At 46.6% G+C, this 17,639-nt stretch overlaps 1 protein-coding gene across 1 annotated transcript; it reads right to left on the bottom strand.

The window, feature by feature from the left end:
* Positions 1 to 13,659: 13,659 nt before the first annotated feature.
* On the bottom strand, positions 13,660 to 15,765 carry LOC123099403 (uncharacterized). Its single transcript, XM_044521569.1, has 2 exons — positions 14,281 to 15,765; positions 13,660 to 14,183 (listed from the first exon to the last, which is right to left on the bottom strand). Exons 1-2 carry the CDS (start codon positions 15,539 to 15,541, stop codon positions 13,882 to 13,884), a joined length of 1,563 nt encoding a protein of 520 aa, XP_044377504.1. The 5' UTR covers positions 15,542 to 15,765; the 3' UTR covers positions 13,660 to 13,881.
* Between the last annotated feature and the right edge of the window lie 1,874 nt (positions 15,766 to 17,639).

Raw genomic sequence — 17,639 nt, 5'->3', positions numbered from 1 at the left:
TTAGTCAACCCCTGTTGACTGCTGATGTCAGCATGACATCATGCTGATGCCATAAATCCATTTTCGAATTAATTTAAATGATTAATTAAATTCCAGAAATTAATAAAATCTTTAGAAAATCATATCTTTTAATCCGTAACTCGGATTAAAATATTTTCAACATGAAGGTTGCTCAGAACGACGAGACGAATCCGGATACGCAGTCCGTTCGTCCACCACACCTCCCTAACCTATCGAACTAGCAACTTTCCCCCTCCGGTCCGTTTGTCCGAAAACGCGAAACATCGGGAATACTTCCCGGATGTTCCCCCCCTTCGCCGGTACCACCTACTGTCGCGTTAGGACACACCTAGCACCGCTCATTGTCATGTCACGCATCGTCATGCTTATGTTTGCATTGTATTTACTGTTTCTTCCCCCTCTTCTCTCCGGTAGACTACGAGACCGACACTGCTGCTGCCCAGTTCGACTACGGAGTCGACGACCCCTCCTACTTGCCAGAGCAACCAGGCAAGCCCCCCCTGATCACCAGATATCGCCTATTCTTCTCTATACTGCTTGCATTAGAGTAGTGTAGCATGTTACTGCTTTCCGTTAACCCTATCCTGATGCATAGCCTGTCATTGTTGCTACAGTTGTTACCCTTACCTGCTATCCTACTGCTTAGTATAGGATGCTAGTGTTCCATCAGTGGCCCTACACTCTTGTCCGTCTGCCATGCTATACTACTGGGCCGTGATCAATTCGGGAGGTGATCACGGGTATATACTATATACATTCTATACATGACACACGTGGTGACTAAAGTCGGGTCGGCTCGTGGAGTACCCACAAGTGATGCTGATGAGGGGGGCTGAAAGGACAGGTGGCTCCACCCCGGTAGAGGTGGGCCTGGGTTCCTGATGGCCTCCGACTGTTACTTTGTGGCGGAGCGACAGGGCAGGTTGAGACCACCTAGGAGAGAGGTGGGCCTGGCCCTGGTCGGCGTTCGCGGATACTTAACACGCTTAACGAGATCTTGGTATTTGATGTGAGTCTGGCCATTTGGTCTATACGCACTAACCATCTACGCGGTAGTAGTTATGGGTATCCCGGCGTCGTGGTATCAGCCGAAGCCTTCGTGACGTCAGCGACTGAGTGGCGCGCGCCGTGTTGGACCGCTTTGACGTAACCGCCGTGATCGTGTGGGTTGCTAGGTCTGCTCGCGGCCGCGTTCGCAACGTGCAGGTGTGCATAGGGCGATGGGCCCAGACCCCTGTGCGCATAGGGTTAGACCGGCGTGCTGACCTCTCTGTTGTGCTTAGGTGGGGCTGCGACGCGTTGATCTTACGAGGCCGGGCATGACCCAGAAAAGTGTGTCCGGCCAAATGGGATCGAGCGTGTTGGGTTATGTGGTGCACCCCTGCAGGGAAGTTTATCTATTCGAATAGCCGTGTCCCTCGGTAAAAGGACGACCCGGAGTTGTACCTTGACCTTATGACAACTACAACTGGATACTGAATAAAATACACCCTTCCAAGTGCCAGATACAACCCGGTGATCGCTCTCTAACAGGGCGACGAGGAGGGGATCGCCGGGTAGGATTATGCTATGCGATGCTACTTGGAGGACTTCAATCTACTCTCTTCTACATGCTGCAAGATGGAGATGGCCAGAAGCGTAGTCTTCGACAGGACTAACTATCCCCCTCTTATTCTGGCATTCTGCAGTTCAGTCCACTGATATGGCCCTTTACACATATACCCATGCATATGTAGTGTAGCAACTTGCTTGCGAGTACTTTGGATGAGTACTCACGGTTGCTTTTCTCCCTCTTTTCCCCTTTCTATACCTGATTGTCGCAACCAGATGCTGGAGTCCAGGAGCTAGAGATCCCGAGGGTGATGCTACATGGAGTTCGGCTTCCAGGAGTAGTTAGGAGGATCCCAGGCAGGAGGCCTGCGCCTCGTTCGATCTGTATCCCAGTTTGTGCTAGCCTTCTTAAGGCAAACTTGTTTAACTTATGTCTGTACTCAGATATTGTTGCTTCCGCTGACTCGTCTGTGATCGAGCACTTGTATTCGAGCCCTCGAGGCCCCTGGCTTGTATTATGATGCTTGTATGACTTATTTATGTTTTAGAGTTGTGTTGTGATATCTTCCCGTGAGTCCCTGATCTTGATCGTACACATTTGCGTGCATGATTAGTGTACGGTCAAATCGGGGGCGTCACAAGTTGGTATCAGAGCCAACTGCCTGTAGGAATCCCCCTTTCCAACTCCTTGGCCGAAGTCGAGTCTAGTCATTGAAAAACTTTTACTAACATGGTTGTGTGGCTTACGGGCCCACGTTGCCATTGGGTGGTATTAGGATCTTTTACTCCATGTCTATACTCTGGGACTCTGATCTCTCTCCTATTCGGGTTAAATGAATTTTGCTAAATCTAACATTAGGATCTCGTTATCACTTTCACCCGGAGAGCCCCTTATTACTGATGATCGTCTGCTGCACGTGAAGACCCTGAAGATACTCTCCGCTGATAACCCGAGAACTTGTGTTCATCGCTTTTGCAATTCCCTTTCATCGATAAACTCCTATGGATAATCGCGTATACTTGCCATTCATACAATGTTTCCTAGTTGATCTTGTTATTATAAGATACCCTGAAATTATCTCTGTTGTTCCGAGAATCCTTGAACTTACTGCCTTGCTGTTCTTTGTCACCTGAATACCCCTACGGATAATTCTCGCACTTACCGAGTATCCGCTCATCCCCAGTTGAATTCAAGTATATCACAAAAGTGTTCAGAATACCAGTCGATCTTCCGAAAATCCTCGGGAGCCTATTGCTCTTGAAATTCTTGCTTACTAGCATTATGATTAATCCCATAAGTCTCGAAATCTTATTGGCACCCTTTGTCATTATCTTTTTGAGTCCATTGATTCAATATGTTGCGAATGCTCGCAATCCTCAATCATATCCTAGAATTCCTCCTTCCGGCTCAGACGTCATTTTAAACATGAGCTGGATCTCGACCAATCAAATTTGCCGTCGATTGTACCCGTAAGTTTACTCGACTTATCCATCCCCAATCAGAGCGTTTGCTTCTGATCCCTTGAATTTGAAATTATAATTCCTTTGCATTGAGCTTTGAGTTAGTCAGTTGTTTCTATAATCTGATCTCCTTGCATTCTTTCTTCCTCTGGTTGAGTACTGATGCTCACATCAGATCCCTTGTGGACCACCAGACCCTTTTGTCGGATTTTATCCGACAATGTCCTCCATATTAAATAAGCTTGTGAGCTTTTCCTCGGATACAGGATGCCTTTGGTAAATTGTATCCTCTGCTTTGTGAACCATACTCTACTTTCGAGCTTGTATTATTTACTCCGAAGTTTGTGGTATATGTTCCTAAGATGCCCTGATGAGTTGAACCTACACCTTCCCTAATCCGTGTGAACCCGAAGGATTTCACGGGTCATACTTATCTGGTATTGCATCAGGTAAAAACTTTCAACAACTAATGTCATTTTCGAAATACGAGAGGTAAATGAAAGGTTATGCGTTGAACAAGTGGGAGTCGACCTTGAACCCTGTGTTCATGCCCATGGACACGATGTATACCTTATCATGGAAGCTTCTCTTAAAATAATTATCCCCTTGTAATAATTTCGTCTGGTATCCGTGGACGTGGTTCCGACCATGTTTCTCCTTGATCCCGTTTCTCGTGCAAGTTTGAGCACTTGTCTTCTGCAGGGCAATACCCTAGTCCAACCTTTACCTTGATCTGTCGTCGAGTATTACCCCCTGGTATCTCGAGATTATCATGGAACTGCATAACTTCTTATGAGTTCTTCATCAAGTGCTACATTCTCACCGATTCCAATTTTCCACGGGCTCTGAGTTATTAGTCACTCGAGAACACCGATAAGTGAATCAATTCCGCACTCCGATTTAATAACTCTAAGTAATTCTTGTTGCTTACGAGTTTAATAATCCTTCAAGTCATTCCTAGCCTTATCGGCTATATTATTATCGTGCAAACTTTTTAACTGTGCTACCCGGTCCTTCCCGGAACACAACCTTCGATGATGAGCCGAGCTTACGTCGATCTTCCTCGTCATATTAGTTCGCCTTGAACAACAAGCTTGATTTCAAGTTTGTGTCGTACCCCTGGTTCCAATAACTTTTCGCTTCATCATTCCTTTCACTTGATGTCATCGCCGATCGATTACCTCTTCATAAATGCTCGCTACAAATGTGTCGTGAACATCATCAACATTCTGAACTCTTCCAAGATATCTATCGAATTCTGGATGAGAAATACCATCCTTGCCCTCGATGATTTGTTTTATCATCGACCATTTTATTGCCTTCCATTCAACACAAACTTGTTCGTGTTTTCTGTTGTACCTTGATTTCCTTGCTATCTAGCTTATGATATGTTCTACACTGGAGTATTACCATCTTTTATGTCAAGAATGTCGTGAGAGTTTCACCACCTCTTAGGAAATTCTTGATATAGTGATGCTTCTCCCCATCATCATTCTTCTCTTGGTCCCCGTGTTGAGTGAACTCTGTTATGAGAATTTAATATCTCTAGCAACCTTGTTACTTCAGAGTTAATGGATAATAATTCCAATGTAGTGTGTTGGTTGCTAAATTTCCATTCCGACGTTGTTCGTGCAACCCAGCCCATATTTCGGGTGCCCCTTTCAACCAATGTTTAAATTGTGTATGTTTTCCTCGAGCATACATCATTATACCATTTGATCTGACAAATGTTTTCTCCTTGTTCACATAGTTGTGGAAATCCATCTTTTGTTAATCTCGATGAATTGTCGCTGATTCCATCAGCCACCTCCTCATCCTCTCGTTGGTTTACTGCAGGACTCTTGTTTCGGAACTCGCTTCCATAGTTCATTTCCCGAGAATCTTACAATGTCATCTCGTCATATGGTGCCGCACCTTTTTCTTCTCAGGCATCCTAAGTCTGAGGTATCCTGACACCAATCAGATCTGAATCTCGGTCAGATATGGTGGTTGGAACATTTTTTTCAAGAGTCACAACATTGGTCTTTATATGGCCCGGTAGGGCGATGACATGCCTAGCACACCTGACCGGAGGACCTATTGTTATAAGTTTTCCCTTTTAGCAAGGTTAGCTAATCTTCCATGAGGAAATTGTAAGACTTATTCTATAAGTTGTTCCTGATGGATCCCTTTTGTTTCCAAAGTCTGATCTTCACCTGTTGACCATGTCAATGCTATCTCGAAGCATGTCTATGGTACTCCGATTTTCAACGGGAACATTTGAAGCACAATGCTAAATGTTTCCTGCGCAATTATCCAAACACCGCTGTATGGGTAATGTCATGAAAATTCTCTCCCGTACCTAAAGATTTTTCTACATTATATCATGTCATGGATATCCTGCTCTGCTTGTCCTTGGGAAGGATATACCCTTGAAATATGTGTTTAAACACATTTTCCTTTCCATTCTTCTGTTTAATCTGATAATCATATTTTCCTTTCCATTGTTTGGATTAACCATTCTTGTGATCTATATGATCTAAGCAGTAATAATCTCCTGCTTATGTAAACACCTCGGTGTACAACTCTGTCAGTAAGACCCTGTTACTATTGTTGGTGACATTTCGGTAACCACCGATGGACGAGAACTTTGCCTAATGGTCCGCCTCGTTTCAACGAGCAGGAAAATGGTTCTCTTCGTCCCTCGCCCTTGGTACCGACGTTGTTGCCGACATAATCGACAGGCTACCCTCTGACATGTCTTGCTATCATGACCGTGCAAGATGTCACCGTTCCTCCTACTTTCAATCCACATGGTGGGCCCATAACCCACAGTTCCACAGGATCGAAACCTGACTCTTCTATACAACCCTGTTTCTAATGGTTATACCTCACACTTGGCTCCGTATTTAATTCGCGGGCCACCTTCCTAGTGATCTATTTTGGTATCAGACACAATACTTATTCCGTTGCTCAGAACCCTTCAGGCATCGAACGATTGCTTGCCCGCTCGAAACTTCCCCACGATACCTCCTTACTTTGCTCTCGATATTGTCTTAAATTTCCATTCGAGAGTTACTTTCCGCCACCTTCCCCGATGTTATCAACCAGATAGTCAACCGTTCAGAGGTCCGTTCTTCCAGAATACCCCCCTTACTCTGTCGTAAGTACGATGGAGTTCCCGAAGAAAGGACGACAACTTTATCATGATGACCTGAAATAGCAGAATGAAGACATCAATGTAATGGATCAACCTCTTCGAGAAGAACAACCAAGACCAAGAACGCTCCCTAGAATTTCGTAACCCGAACTTTCCCCTTTACTTCCCTCTTAAATCTCGGGACGAGATTTCTTGTAGTGGAGGAGAATTGTGACGGCCGGATAATTAAGCTACAGTAATCCCTCGTTAACGATGCCACGTCACACCGTTACTGTTGATAAACTCTCGATGGTTCAGAACCGAAACAAATTCAAAATTTAAATAAAAGCAAACAACAAAAGTTTTCAGATGTTAAAACTAAAATGTTCGGAATCGTGACAAATATTGCGTAGGTAGTTATGGTGAAGAAACAACATTTTTATAAAAAGTTTAAATGCACTTAAATGATTAAAACAGTAGGTAAAACTATTAAATAAATGCCTTTGATATTTTATAAAATCATAAACTATTTTATCTTGAGCTAAATTTTTTTAGGGTAGTGGTTTGTTTTGGAACACTAATTTGGAGCTATTGTCATATTTTACTGAACTAAGAATAAAGTGTAACTAAAATAAAACAGAAAAGGAAAAAGAACTAAAACTAAAACAAACAAAAAAGAAAAAGAAATTACAAAAGAAAGAGAAAACAAAAAAACAAAAAGGGGAGCCCCCCCAACCCACTGGACCTGGCCCAACTGGGCCAACCCCCAGCCGCCTGAATGGGCCGGCCCACCCCGCGCCCCCCCTCTCCCCTTATCCACTCCCCAGTCCCCCCCACCGACAGCCACCCCCCACTCCCCTCGATCTCACCCACCTCTCTCTCCCTCCCCCGCGCGGATCCCGTCGGTGGCAAGCGCCGCCCCCGATGCCTTGCACCCGCGCCGCCGCCGGTCCTCACCGGACGACCTCGCCTCCCCGCCTCGCCCCGACGTCGCCCCGCGCCTCGCCTTGCGCCCTGCCGGCGCCCCCCCTCTCCCGATCTGGATGCGCCGCCCCCGATCCCGTCGTCATCGCCGACGCCGCCGCCTCGCCGAGCCTGACGCCGCCCGGTGCCGCCCCGCGCCTCCTGGCGCCGGCGCTTGTCCCCGGCGCCACCCCGACGCCCCACCTCGACGCTGCTGGACTCCGCCGCCCGTCTTCGTCCTCCGCCCCGACCACGCCTCCTCGCCGGACTCCTCCCCGGCGTCGAACCGTCCCCGTCGTCCCCCTCGACCCCCGCTGCCCCGTCCCTACAGCCCCGCCGTGAGCGCCCTCCTCCTCTCCCCTCTTCCCCTGTCACCGCGCGCCCGAGGCCGTGCTCGCTCGCGGCCTCCCCGCGCTCGTCGCGCCTCCTCTGGATGGCCATCGCGCCCGAGCCGTTCCCCGTCGTCGCCTCGCCGTACACGGCCGCCCGACCGCGCCCTGCGCCGTGCGTGATTGCCCCCGACGCCCCTCTGCACCCGTCGCCCCGCTCCCCCCCCCACGATGGCCCTGCCGCTGCTCCACCGGAGCTCCCCGCCGTTCGCCTCTGCTCTGCCCGCGCTGCTCCGCCGCCGCTCCGGTGGCTCGTCGGAGCCCCGCCTCCCCTGGCTCTGGCCGCCGGCGCCGGCGTGCGCCGTGCGCGCCCAACGCCCCTCGTCTCGCGCCCGTTCGGGCGCCCCGCCCCGTTGCCCGTTCGGGCCGTGCCCGATAACCCGCACCCGTATCGCCCCCCCTCTGGGCCACTGCCAGGTGGGCCTCGCCCTACCTGAGCCACTGCCCACTGGGCCCGACCCCCTGGCCCAATGACAAACGGGCCCCAACGCCCCAGAACGGTTTTTAATAAAAATAATAAATAAAATAAAAATAAAAATAAAAATAAAAATAAAATAATAAATAAAATAAATTAATAATAATAATAATAAGAATAAATTAATTAATAAAATTTAATAAATAAATAAATAAAGAAAATAAAAGTTAAAAATAATTTTAATTAATTAACTAAATTAATTAAGTTAATTAATCCTGTTTAAATTAATTAAATGGTAATTATTTAGCTAAACACTAATTAACCTAAAAAGTGAATGACAGGTGGGTCCCACTGGACCCACATGTCAGTTTGACTTAGTCAACCCCTGTTGACTGCTGATGTTAGCATGACATCATGCTGATGCCATAAATCCATTTTCGAATTAATTTAAATGATTAATTAAATTCCAGAAATTAATAAAATCTTTAGAAAATCATATTTTTTAATCCGTAACTCGGATTAAAATATTTTCAACATGAAAGTTGCTCAGAACGACGAGACGAATCCGGATACGCAGTCCGTTCGTCCACCACACCTACCTAACCTATCGAACTAGCAACTTTACCCCTCCGGTCCGTCTGTCCGAAAACGCGAAACATCGGGAATACTTCCCGGATGTTCCCCCCCTTCGCCGGTACCACCTACTGTCGCGTTAGGACACACCTAGCACCGCTCATTGTCATGTCACGCATCGTCATGCTTATGTTTGCATTGTATTTACTGTTTCTTCCCCCTCTTCTCTCCGGTAGACTACGAGACCGACACTGCTGCTGCCCAGTTCGACTACGGAGTCGACGACCCTTCCTACTTGCCAGAGCAACCAGGCAAGCCCCCACCCTTGATCACCAGATATCGCCTATTCTTCTCTATACTGCTTGCATTAGAGTAGTGTAGCATGTTACTGCTTTCCGTTAACCCTATCCTGATGCATAGCCTGTCATTGTTGCTACAGTTGTTACCCTTACCTGCTATCCTACTGCTTAGTATAGGATGCTAGTGTTCCATCAGTGGCCCTACACTCTTGTCCGTCTGCCATGCTATACTACTGGGCCGTGATCACTTCGGGAGGTGATCACGGGTATATACTATATACATTCTATACATGACACATGTGGTGACTAAAGTCGGGTCGGCTCGTGGAGTACCCGCAAGTGATGCTGATGAGGGGGGCTGAAAGGACAGGTGGCTCCACCCCGGTAGAGGTGGGCCTGGGTTCCTGACGGCCCCCGACTGTTACTTTGTGGCGGAGCGACAGGGCAGGTTGAGACCACCTAGGAGAGAGGTGGGCCTGGCCCTGGTCGGCGTTCGCGGATACTTAACACGCTTAACGAGATCTTGGTATTTGATCTGAGTCTGGCCATTTGGTCTATACGCACTAACCATCTACGCGGTAGTAGTTATGGGTATCCCGGCGTCGTGGTATCAGCCGAAGCCTTCGTGACGTCAGCGACTGAGTGGCGCGCGCCGTGTTGGACCGCTTTGACGTAACCGCCGTGATCGTGTGGGTTGCTAGGTCTGCTCGCGGCCGCGTTCGCAACGTGCAGGTGTGCATAGGGCGATGGGCCCAGACCCCTGCGCGCATAGGGTTAGACCGGCGTGCTGACCTCTCTGTTGTGCTTAGGTGGGGCTGCGACGCGTTGATCTTACGAGGCCGGGCATGACCCAGAAAAGTGTGTCCGACCAAATGGGATCGAGCGTGTTGGGTTATGTAGTGCACCCCTGCAGGGAAGTTTATCTATTCGAATAGCCGTGTCCCTCGGTAAAAGGACGACCCGGAGTTGTACCTTGACCTTATGACAACTACAACTGGATACTGAATAAAATACACCCTTCCAAGTGCCAGATACAACCCGGTGATCGCTCTCTAACAGGGCGACGAGGAGGGGATCGCCGGGTAGGATTATGCTATGCGATGCTACTTGGAGGACTTCAATCTACTCTCTTTTACATGCTGCAAGATGGAGATGGCCAGAAGCGTAGTCTTCGACAGGACTAGCTATCCCCCTCTTATTCTGGCATTCTGCAGTTCAGTCCACTGATATGGCCCTTTACACATATACCCATGCATATGTAGTGTAGCTCCTTGCTTGCGAGTACTTTGGATGAGTACTCACGGTTGCTTTTCTCCCTCTTTTCCCCTTTCTATACCTGATTGTCGCAACCAGATGCTGGAGTCCAGGAGCTAGAGATCCCGAGGATGATGCTACATGGAGTTCGGCTTCCAGGAGTAGTTAGGAGGATCCCAGGCAGGAGGCCTGCGCCTCGTTCGATCTGTATCCCAGTTTGTGCTAGCCTTCTTAAGGCAAACTTGTTTAACTTATGTCTGTACTCAGATATTGTTGCTTCCGCTGACTCGTCTGTGATCGAGCACTTGTATTCGAGCCCTCGAGGCCCCTGGCTTGTATTATGATGCTTGTATGACTTATTTATGTTTTAGAGTTGTGTTGTGATATCTTCCCGTGAGTCCCTGATCTTGATCATACACATTTGCGTGCATGATTAGTGTACGGTCAAATCGGGGGCGTCACAATACATCATCATCATCATCATCATCATCATCTACTACTACTACAATATGAACAAAAAATTTATATATGTGAATAGGGCCTCGTGGCGATGGGGCGGGCGGCGGCGTTGGGACGGGCGCGCGGCGGCGCTGGGGCGCGGGGGGGGGGGGAGGGGGAGAGGAGCGGGAACGGCACGGTGAGGCTCACAGTGCAGGTGAGCGGCGGCAAGGTCGGGGCAGCGCGCTCGGCGTGCGCGACGACGAGGTCGGGGCAGGGCGCGTCGAGGTCGGGGCAGGGCGACGACGACGACGGAGACGGCGGACGGGGGCGGCAGCCTGGCGGCGTCGATGTCGTCGGTGTCGTCGGGGCGGCAACTGCCAGATGAGAAGTGAAAATTTTCACAAGTCTTGCTTATATACACGAAGCATTGGTCCCGGTTCGTGGCACCAACCGGGACCAATGCCCCCCTTTAGTCCCGGTTGGTGCCACCAACCGGGACCAAAGGTCTCCCGGTTGGTGGCACCAACCGGGACTAAAAGGTTGGCATTGGAACCGGTTAGTGCCACGAACCGGAAACAAAGGGTGGCATTGGTCCCGGTTTGTGCCACCAACCGGGACCAATGTCCTGCGCCTGCCAAAGCCGCGGTGCGGTGGGATGTTTAGTCCCACCTCGCTAGCCGAGGAGCTGCCGCACCTGTTTATAAGCCCTGCCCCACCATCTCCATTGAACTCCTCTAAACTGCAGGCCTATGGGCCTAATCTCAGCCTGTGGGCCTGCTGGGCCTTCCGCGGACCTGAATCCTGGCCTATGGATGGGTTTGTAGTCGTATTCAGGCCGTGGTGGCCCAGTAGGTGGCATTTTTTATTTTTTCCCCTTTTTTTGTTTTCTTTTTTGCTTTATTTATTTTATTTTGTTTCTACTTACAACAAAATACTTACTGTTGCTATTTTATTTTATTTTGTTTCTACTTATTTATTAAATTTTATTTTGTTTCTACTTATTTATTAAATTTTATTTTGTTTCTACTTATTTATTTTATTTTGTCTACTTATTTATTTTATTTTGTTTCTACTTATTTATTTTATTTTGTTTCTACTTATTTATTTTATTTTCTTTTTGCTTATAATGTTTTGAACAGAAAATACTTTGATAATTTTAGTTGCATAAATTTTATATAATTTTAGTTTCAATAATACTAGAGGTTTATAAAAGCTTTTTAGTTGATTCCTTTTGCTATTAGAGTTTCATTAAAGTTTTCTAGTTCATTCTTTTTTCTATTAGAGTTTCATTAAAGTTTATTTTGTTTCTACTTATTTATCTTCTTTTCTTTTTTGCTTTTTTATTGATTTTATGAAAATTCTTTTTTGCTTATAATGTTTTGAACAAAAAATACTTTGATAATTTTAGTTGCATAAATTTTATATAATTTTAGTTTCAATAATACTAGAGGTTTATAAAAGCTTTTTAGTTGATTCCTTTAGTACCGGTTCTAAGGCTCTTACAAAGGCATTTCATTTAGTACCGGTTCTAAGGCTGTTACATCAGCTATTTTTAACCCTTTCTGACTTCATTTATTCTTTTTCAGGCATTCACTCATATTTTTGAGCTAAATGATCATGAAATTGAAAAGCACTACAAATGATCTCTGAAAAGGTTGAAAGTTGGCATGGTATCATCATTTTACCCACATAGCATGTGCTAAGAAGTTGAGAGGGTTACGGCAAAAACTGGATGCACTTCGTGTACAAAACGGACAATCTCTTTCGAAGTATCAGGGTTTCGGACGAAAACTCATCTGTTACAAAGGTATTTCATTTTTTTAACTTATTTGAACTCCAGACTCTTTGTGTGTTCAAAATGCACCATTCAAGCCACATCAGCAATTTTCAACCCTTTCGGACTTCATTTGTTCTTTTTCAGGCATTCACTCATATTTTTTGAGCTAAATAACCATGAAATTGAAAAGCACTATAAATGATTCTTTTTAGTTGCATAAATTTTATATAATTTAAGTTGCATAAATTTTATATTTTATTGATTCTTTTTAGTTGATTCCTTTTCCTATTAGAGTTTTATTAAAGCTTTTTAGTTGATTCTTTATTGTAGAATATATTAGTGGGTAAAAAACAAATCTTTGGTCCCGGTTCCAGACACCAATCGAGACTAAAGGTGGTGGGCCAGGAGCAAGGCGCATTGGTCCCGGTCTGTGTCTGGAACCGGGACCAATGGTCTCAGACGAATCGGGACCAATGGCCCCCGAGGCCCGGCCCGCGCCCTGGCCTAATGAACCGGGACCTATGCCCCCCATTGGTCCCGGTTCATGAGTGAACCGGGATTAATGGGCTTGCCGTGCCTAGACCAAAGCTTTGTTTTCTACTAGTGACATCTAAAGGAGAGGACTTTTGCTCTTTCCAGTTTTCCGCTTTGGGGGTGCGTGCTTAAGAAAAAGATAATAACCAATTAAACAACCAGGAAAACAGCGGTCAAACATGATTAAGGTATGAGGCGCCGTGCAACAGGGCAAAATGATGCATCCAGCCATCCATGATTCCCCTTCGATACATCCCAAACCAAGAGCCCGACCCATTGCTACTAGCTTTATTATTGTTATTCAAATTCTCACACCCTATCATCTATGAAACATATGTTTCGACACCATGGGGCGCGGCGCTAGGGAGTTCTGAGGACACAAGGAGATGATTGGTTTGACGTCAAAAATTACCATACCAACATTTGACTAGTACTTGGTTGGTTACCATGTTTACTTATCAATCTCACAATAAGTTGACATTTTTTGTCAATTTTTAATATTGCCAATTAATGGGTTGCCAAGTATTGGCATCAAACCAATTATCCTCAAGAAACCAGAATCGTTCGTCAAGTCAGCTATCTAACAAAATCCTACGAGAATCTTCTTCCTAACACTAAACAAACAAACAACCAAGGGAAACATGAAGAAATGGAAAGCGACCAAGCAGATTCTGCCAACACATCCAACGAGTCATGAACTGACAAAACTGACAAAACAACCGGCAAAAATATATGATTCCGCCCATACGGCTTGTTGCTACCTATGCTCTTCTACCCTTTTGAATAAATCAAAACAGAGGAGGATTGAGGAGCTGGACAAGTCTTCTGGGAACACAAGAAACCAGGATTGTTCTCTATGTCAGTCAGGTCAGCTGTGTGACCAAATCCTACCAGCAGAATCTTCCGAACGGTAAACAAACCAGGCAAGTAGACCACGCGTAAAAGATAAACATTTTATTAGAAAGAACCTAGCCGCGACTCTACGTTATCTGCTATCGTGACGCCCAACACCTCGCATAGAACAACTCACAAAGATTCTAGTAAAAGACATAATGGAAATAGTGCAGCTGAAGGATGAGGAGGTCCTAGATGGACGAGGAACCGGCAGCAGGGGCGGAGATGGTGGAGAGCTCCTCGGCGAGGGCGGCGGCGAGTGGTGCGCGGAGGCGCTCGAGCTCGTCAATGACGGCGGCGAGGACAGGCTTGGAGCGCATCGCCTCCTTCTGCTCCTGGCTAAGCGTCATGCCGGCCGCGATAGACTCTTCCGTCCGCGCGATGCGATTCTGCTGCTTCCGCAGCGCGTGGAGACGCCTGGACAACACCGACAGGATCGGTCCCTCCTTGGTTTCCATTATTGTCGCTTTGGTTTCAAATTCCTTAACCAACTCTGCAAAAAATAAATAAATTGCAAAGCATAAAGTATGTCAACGGTAATAAAATTGTTCAACAACACAAAATCAGCTAACTACTATTTTGACGAGTACCTGAAGTCGTACCAAAAGAGCTAAGAAGAAGACAGGGCTCATAGGTGGGTTCAAACCACCTCATCTTTTGAGCAGAACATTGCGCACCAGATTCGAGCTTCAAACTTTTGGTGTTGACAGCGAGTACATATGCTGTCTGATGGCACATGCTCTCCTTCGCCATAATGTACATAATATCGTCATCGAGCAAACTTAATGTAGGGCCTGCAGTGGTGAATTTCCCCCATGTCAAATTGTTTTCCTCATCAAACATCCCAGGCAAAAGACTCGGCAAACTCGAGTCGGTGAAATATATCTCAGACGTATCAATCGTCATGCCATCATGCCAAACATCATCTGAATAGATTGATCTGGTCCATGTAGTAGCCGTCCAACCATGATCTTGTGCTCGCTTCATGTTGCGAATAGCGTTATCCGCATGAAAATTTAACCCAACAAACTTGATCAAACCATGGCATATCGTGACATGACGGTGTGGTCTTGGGGTGAAATCCTCAAACGTCAAGTGGAACTCAGAGGGATCACACGGTTCCGGTATTGGCAATGGGATGAAACGGATGATAGGCTTGCTGTCCAAAACATTGCATAAGAGAATTCCCCACCAAAGATCGATCCAGCCTACGACACCCTTTTCTACATATGCCACGCTCATGGCATTATGAACCGATAGCTTATGTTTAGCATTCCTTGTTTCACCATCCTCCTTGGCAACATAAGCCGTCTGAGAGTGCCAAGCATTCATGTCGGAGCGGTAGATGTGGAGCGCGTAATGTCTGCGAGACTCGGGCACGATATATCCAACATGAGGGAAAACGACAGCAAAGTCTTCTTCGCTGTTGTTGTCAGTGACAGGCAAGACGGCGACCAAATTTCGCGAGAAAGAAGACGGATAGGGCCTTGGAAGAAGATGGAGAGAGGCGGAACCTGGCCCTGCTGCCTTGTAGACGAAATAGTCGAGGAACCGCCGATAATGGTTGGCGCTGTCCAAGAAAGTGATAGCCAGCAGCACGAACCTTCCGGCTATGCCAAGTATAAAAGGCTCCGCAACCAAACTCTTCCCGGTCTGATGATCGACGCAGCGTGCAAAGCACAGTGAGATGGCCGGGGGATCGGCTGTTTTGAAGGAGACCTCGACGTCGAGTCCTTGGCTGTTTCTGGTTTTTGCGGTGGTGGAGTTTTCCAAATAGCCGATTAGGCACTTCTTATCCAAGAGGATGTGGGGGTGGCGGCCATCGCCGAGGGAAGGTTGGTCTGCTGGCATGACGGAAGATGGGAGGATGGGAGGCCGCCGATGGAGATGTGGATCGTGGAAGGCGGCGGAGGGCGTGGCCGTGGGAATTCTGTCCTGCGGAAGCTGGGAACGGAGGGCGAAGAAGGCCGGAGTGGAGGCGGGGCCGAACCCTAGCGAGGCGGGCGGCGGCACGAGAGAGACGGACCGATCGAGGGGAAGGACCCAAAGGAGCGAGTCTGATCGATCGGGTCGGGCAGAAGGGGTACCGTGCCTGCGTGAGAGCCCGTCTTTGTCGTGCGACAGATTGTACTGACCTGCTAGCGGTTGCGAAGTGACTCGGTCGACCCATCGATCGGAGTACGTTTTTTCTTTTTGAGGGATCGGAGTACGTTTTGGATCCAACGACTTCCTTTTTTCCTTTTTGAGAATGATCCAACGATTTCCTAGCTGGCTTTTTTAACGCAAACAACACTGCATGCATGCATGCATGCGCCCCTACGTGACTAGCAGTAGCATGCATTTCTCAACGGATGGAATGAAGAAATAGGGACTGACTACTAGTCAGTCGACCGAAAACCAAATTTGGATGTTTCAGTCATAAGGAAGACAGTGGCGGCATGAGTAGCAGTCCACAGTGCACGGGCCGTTCTCTGGTATGTTTGAGTTATGGCACTGCCACGTCTACCACTCTAGCTTCTTGTGCGTTCTGCACCTTCCATGGATCCGTTCTAGCTTGTGTGTCCATTACGTGTTTTTTTGTAACACTACTTTTATTCAAAAAATGCCTATCGATCATTTGTTCGAATTGAATTTTCAAGTTGCACATGCACGCGTACAGATCCATTCATGCATGCTGGTATACTCGTGAACTACATGTTAGCTAGCTACCAGTACATTATAGTGCAGAACCGGGTTTTAGCGCCGGTTCGTAAGGGCCTTTAGTGCCGGTTCCACAACCGGCACTAAAGCGTGGGGACTAAAGCCCCCCCCCCCCCCCCCCCGGTCCTTTAGTACCGGTTCATCACGAACCGGCGCTAAAGTGCCACCACATGGCACGAGCCAGGCCCGGGTGCGTGCAGGATATTAGTACCGATTTAGTGATTATTTTAGTTGTTAAATCATTAGGTGAAAGTACCGCAGATTAGTTTCGACTGGATGCATGTGGATCCTAGCTAAGTGATCAAGTATATGCCATATCCATATTATACTTGATCACTTAATTATAGGTGATCAAGTATAATATGGATATGGCATATACTTGATCACTTAGCTAGGATCCATCCAGCTGAAACTAATCTGCGATTTCTTTCATAAATGATATAATAACTCATCATCATCATCATATTAATATAAAAACTTGCATCATATCATCAACAACAGTAAACTAGCTAGCTAAAAATCATCATAGTCGTCATTACCACTGTTTAATCATCATAGTCATTACCGCTATCTAATCACCACCAATACTAGCTTAAAGAAAAAACATTCACTTGTACCAGAAGCAAAGATATCATCGAGTTCAACATGGTCATGATATTATAAGCGTTCATAACACCACAAAAGCAAATCACCCTTTGAGATTAAGTTCAGGACGAAGAACACAGACATGAGAAGACAAAAGTACTAAGAGCATGAACTAGCTAAATCACTCCTGCTGCTCTCTCTCGGGTAAAATAGCATAGAACATGTATAGCTCTCCTGATTCATCATACTGGAGCATGCAGATGAACCTGTCTCCTAATCATGGGCTGCGCTTCTCATTGCTGCCCCCTAGTACTTCTCTGGGATCGTTACCAATTTTGCTCCAATCTTTCACTATTAAGCATTCATCGCTTTTAGAAATCCTGAATGCACTCATGTGCAATGTAGGATATCTTGGTCGTAAGCTAACCATTGACATGTGACCTTTAGTCTCGATCCACTGAGGCACAACTGTCATCGGGAGTCCCTGTTGAAGAACATCGTATAGTAATTAATATACTTAGCAATGAAAGTTTAGCAAAAAAAATAATGTATGCAAAAGATGCATTGAGGACAAATAGTAAAAATCTTACCATCTTTCGTAAATAGATGTGACCATAGTTCAATACGATCACTATTGGTCGCACGTTTTGAGTACTAACATTTC

This window comes from Triticum aestivum, chromosome 4D (assembly GCF_018294505.1).
Source record: "Triticum aestivum cultivar Chinese Spring chromosome 4D, IWGSC CS RefSeq v2.1, whole genome shotgun sequence".
Taxonomy (NCBI): domain Eukaryota; kingdom Viridiplantae; phylum Streptophyta; class Magnoliopsida; order Poales; family Poaceae; genus Triticum; species Triticum aestivum.
The sequence above is the reverse complement of the archived record's forward strand: the minus strand, read 5'-3'. Positions and strand labels throughout refer to the sequence as shown.

Bases quoted from the DNA above. Each gene is read 5' to 3' on its own strand.
- LOC123099403 (XM_044521569.1), bottom strand. From the start codon at position 15,541: ATGCCAGCAGACCAACCTTCCCTCGGCGATGGCCGCCACCCCCACATC. The intron at 14,184-14,280 runs GTACTCGTCAAA...TATTTTTTGCAG, and splicing joins CTCTTTTGGTACGACTTCAG to AGTTGGTTAAGGAATTTGAA.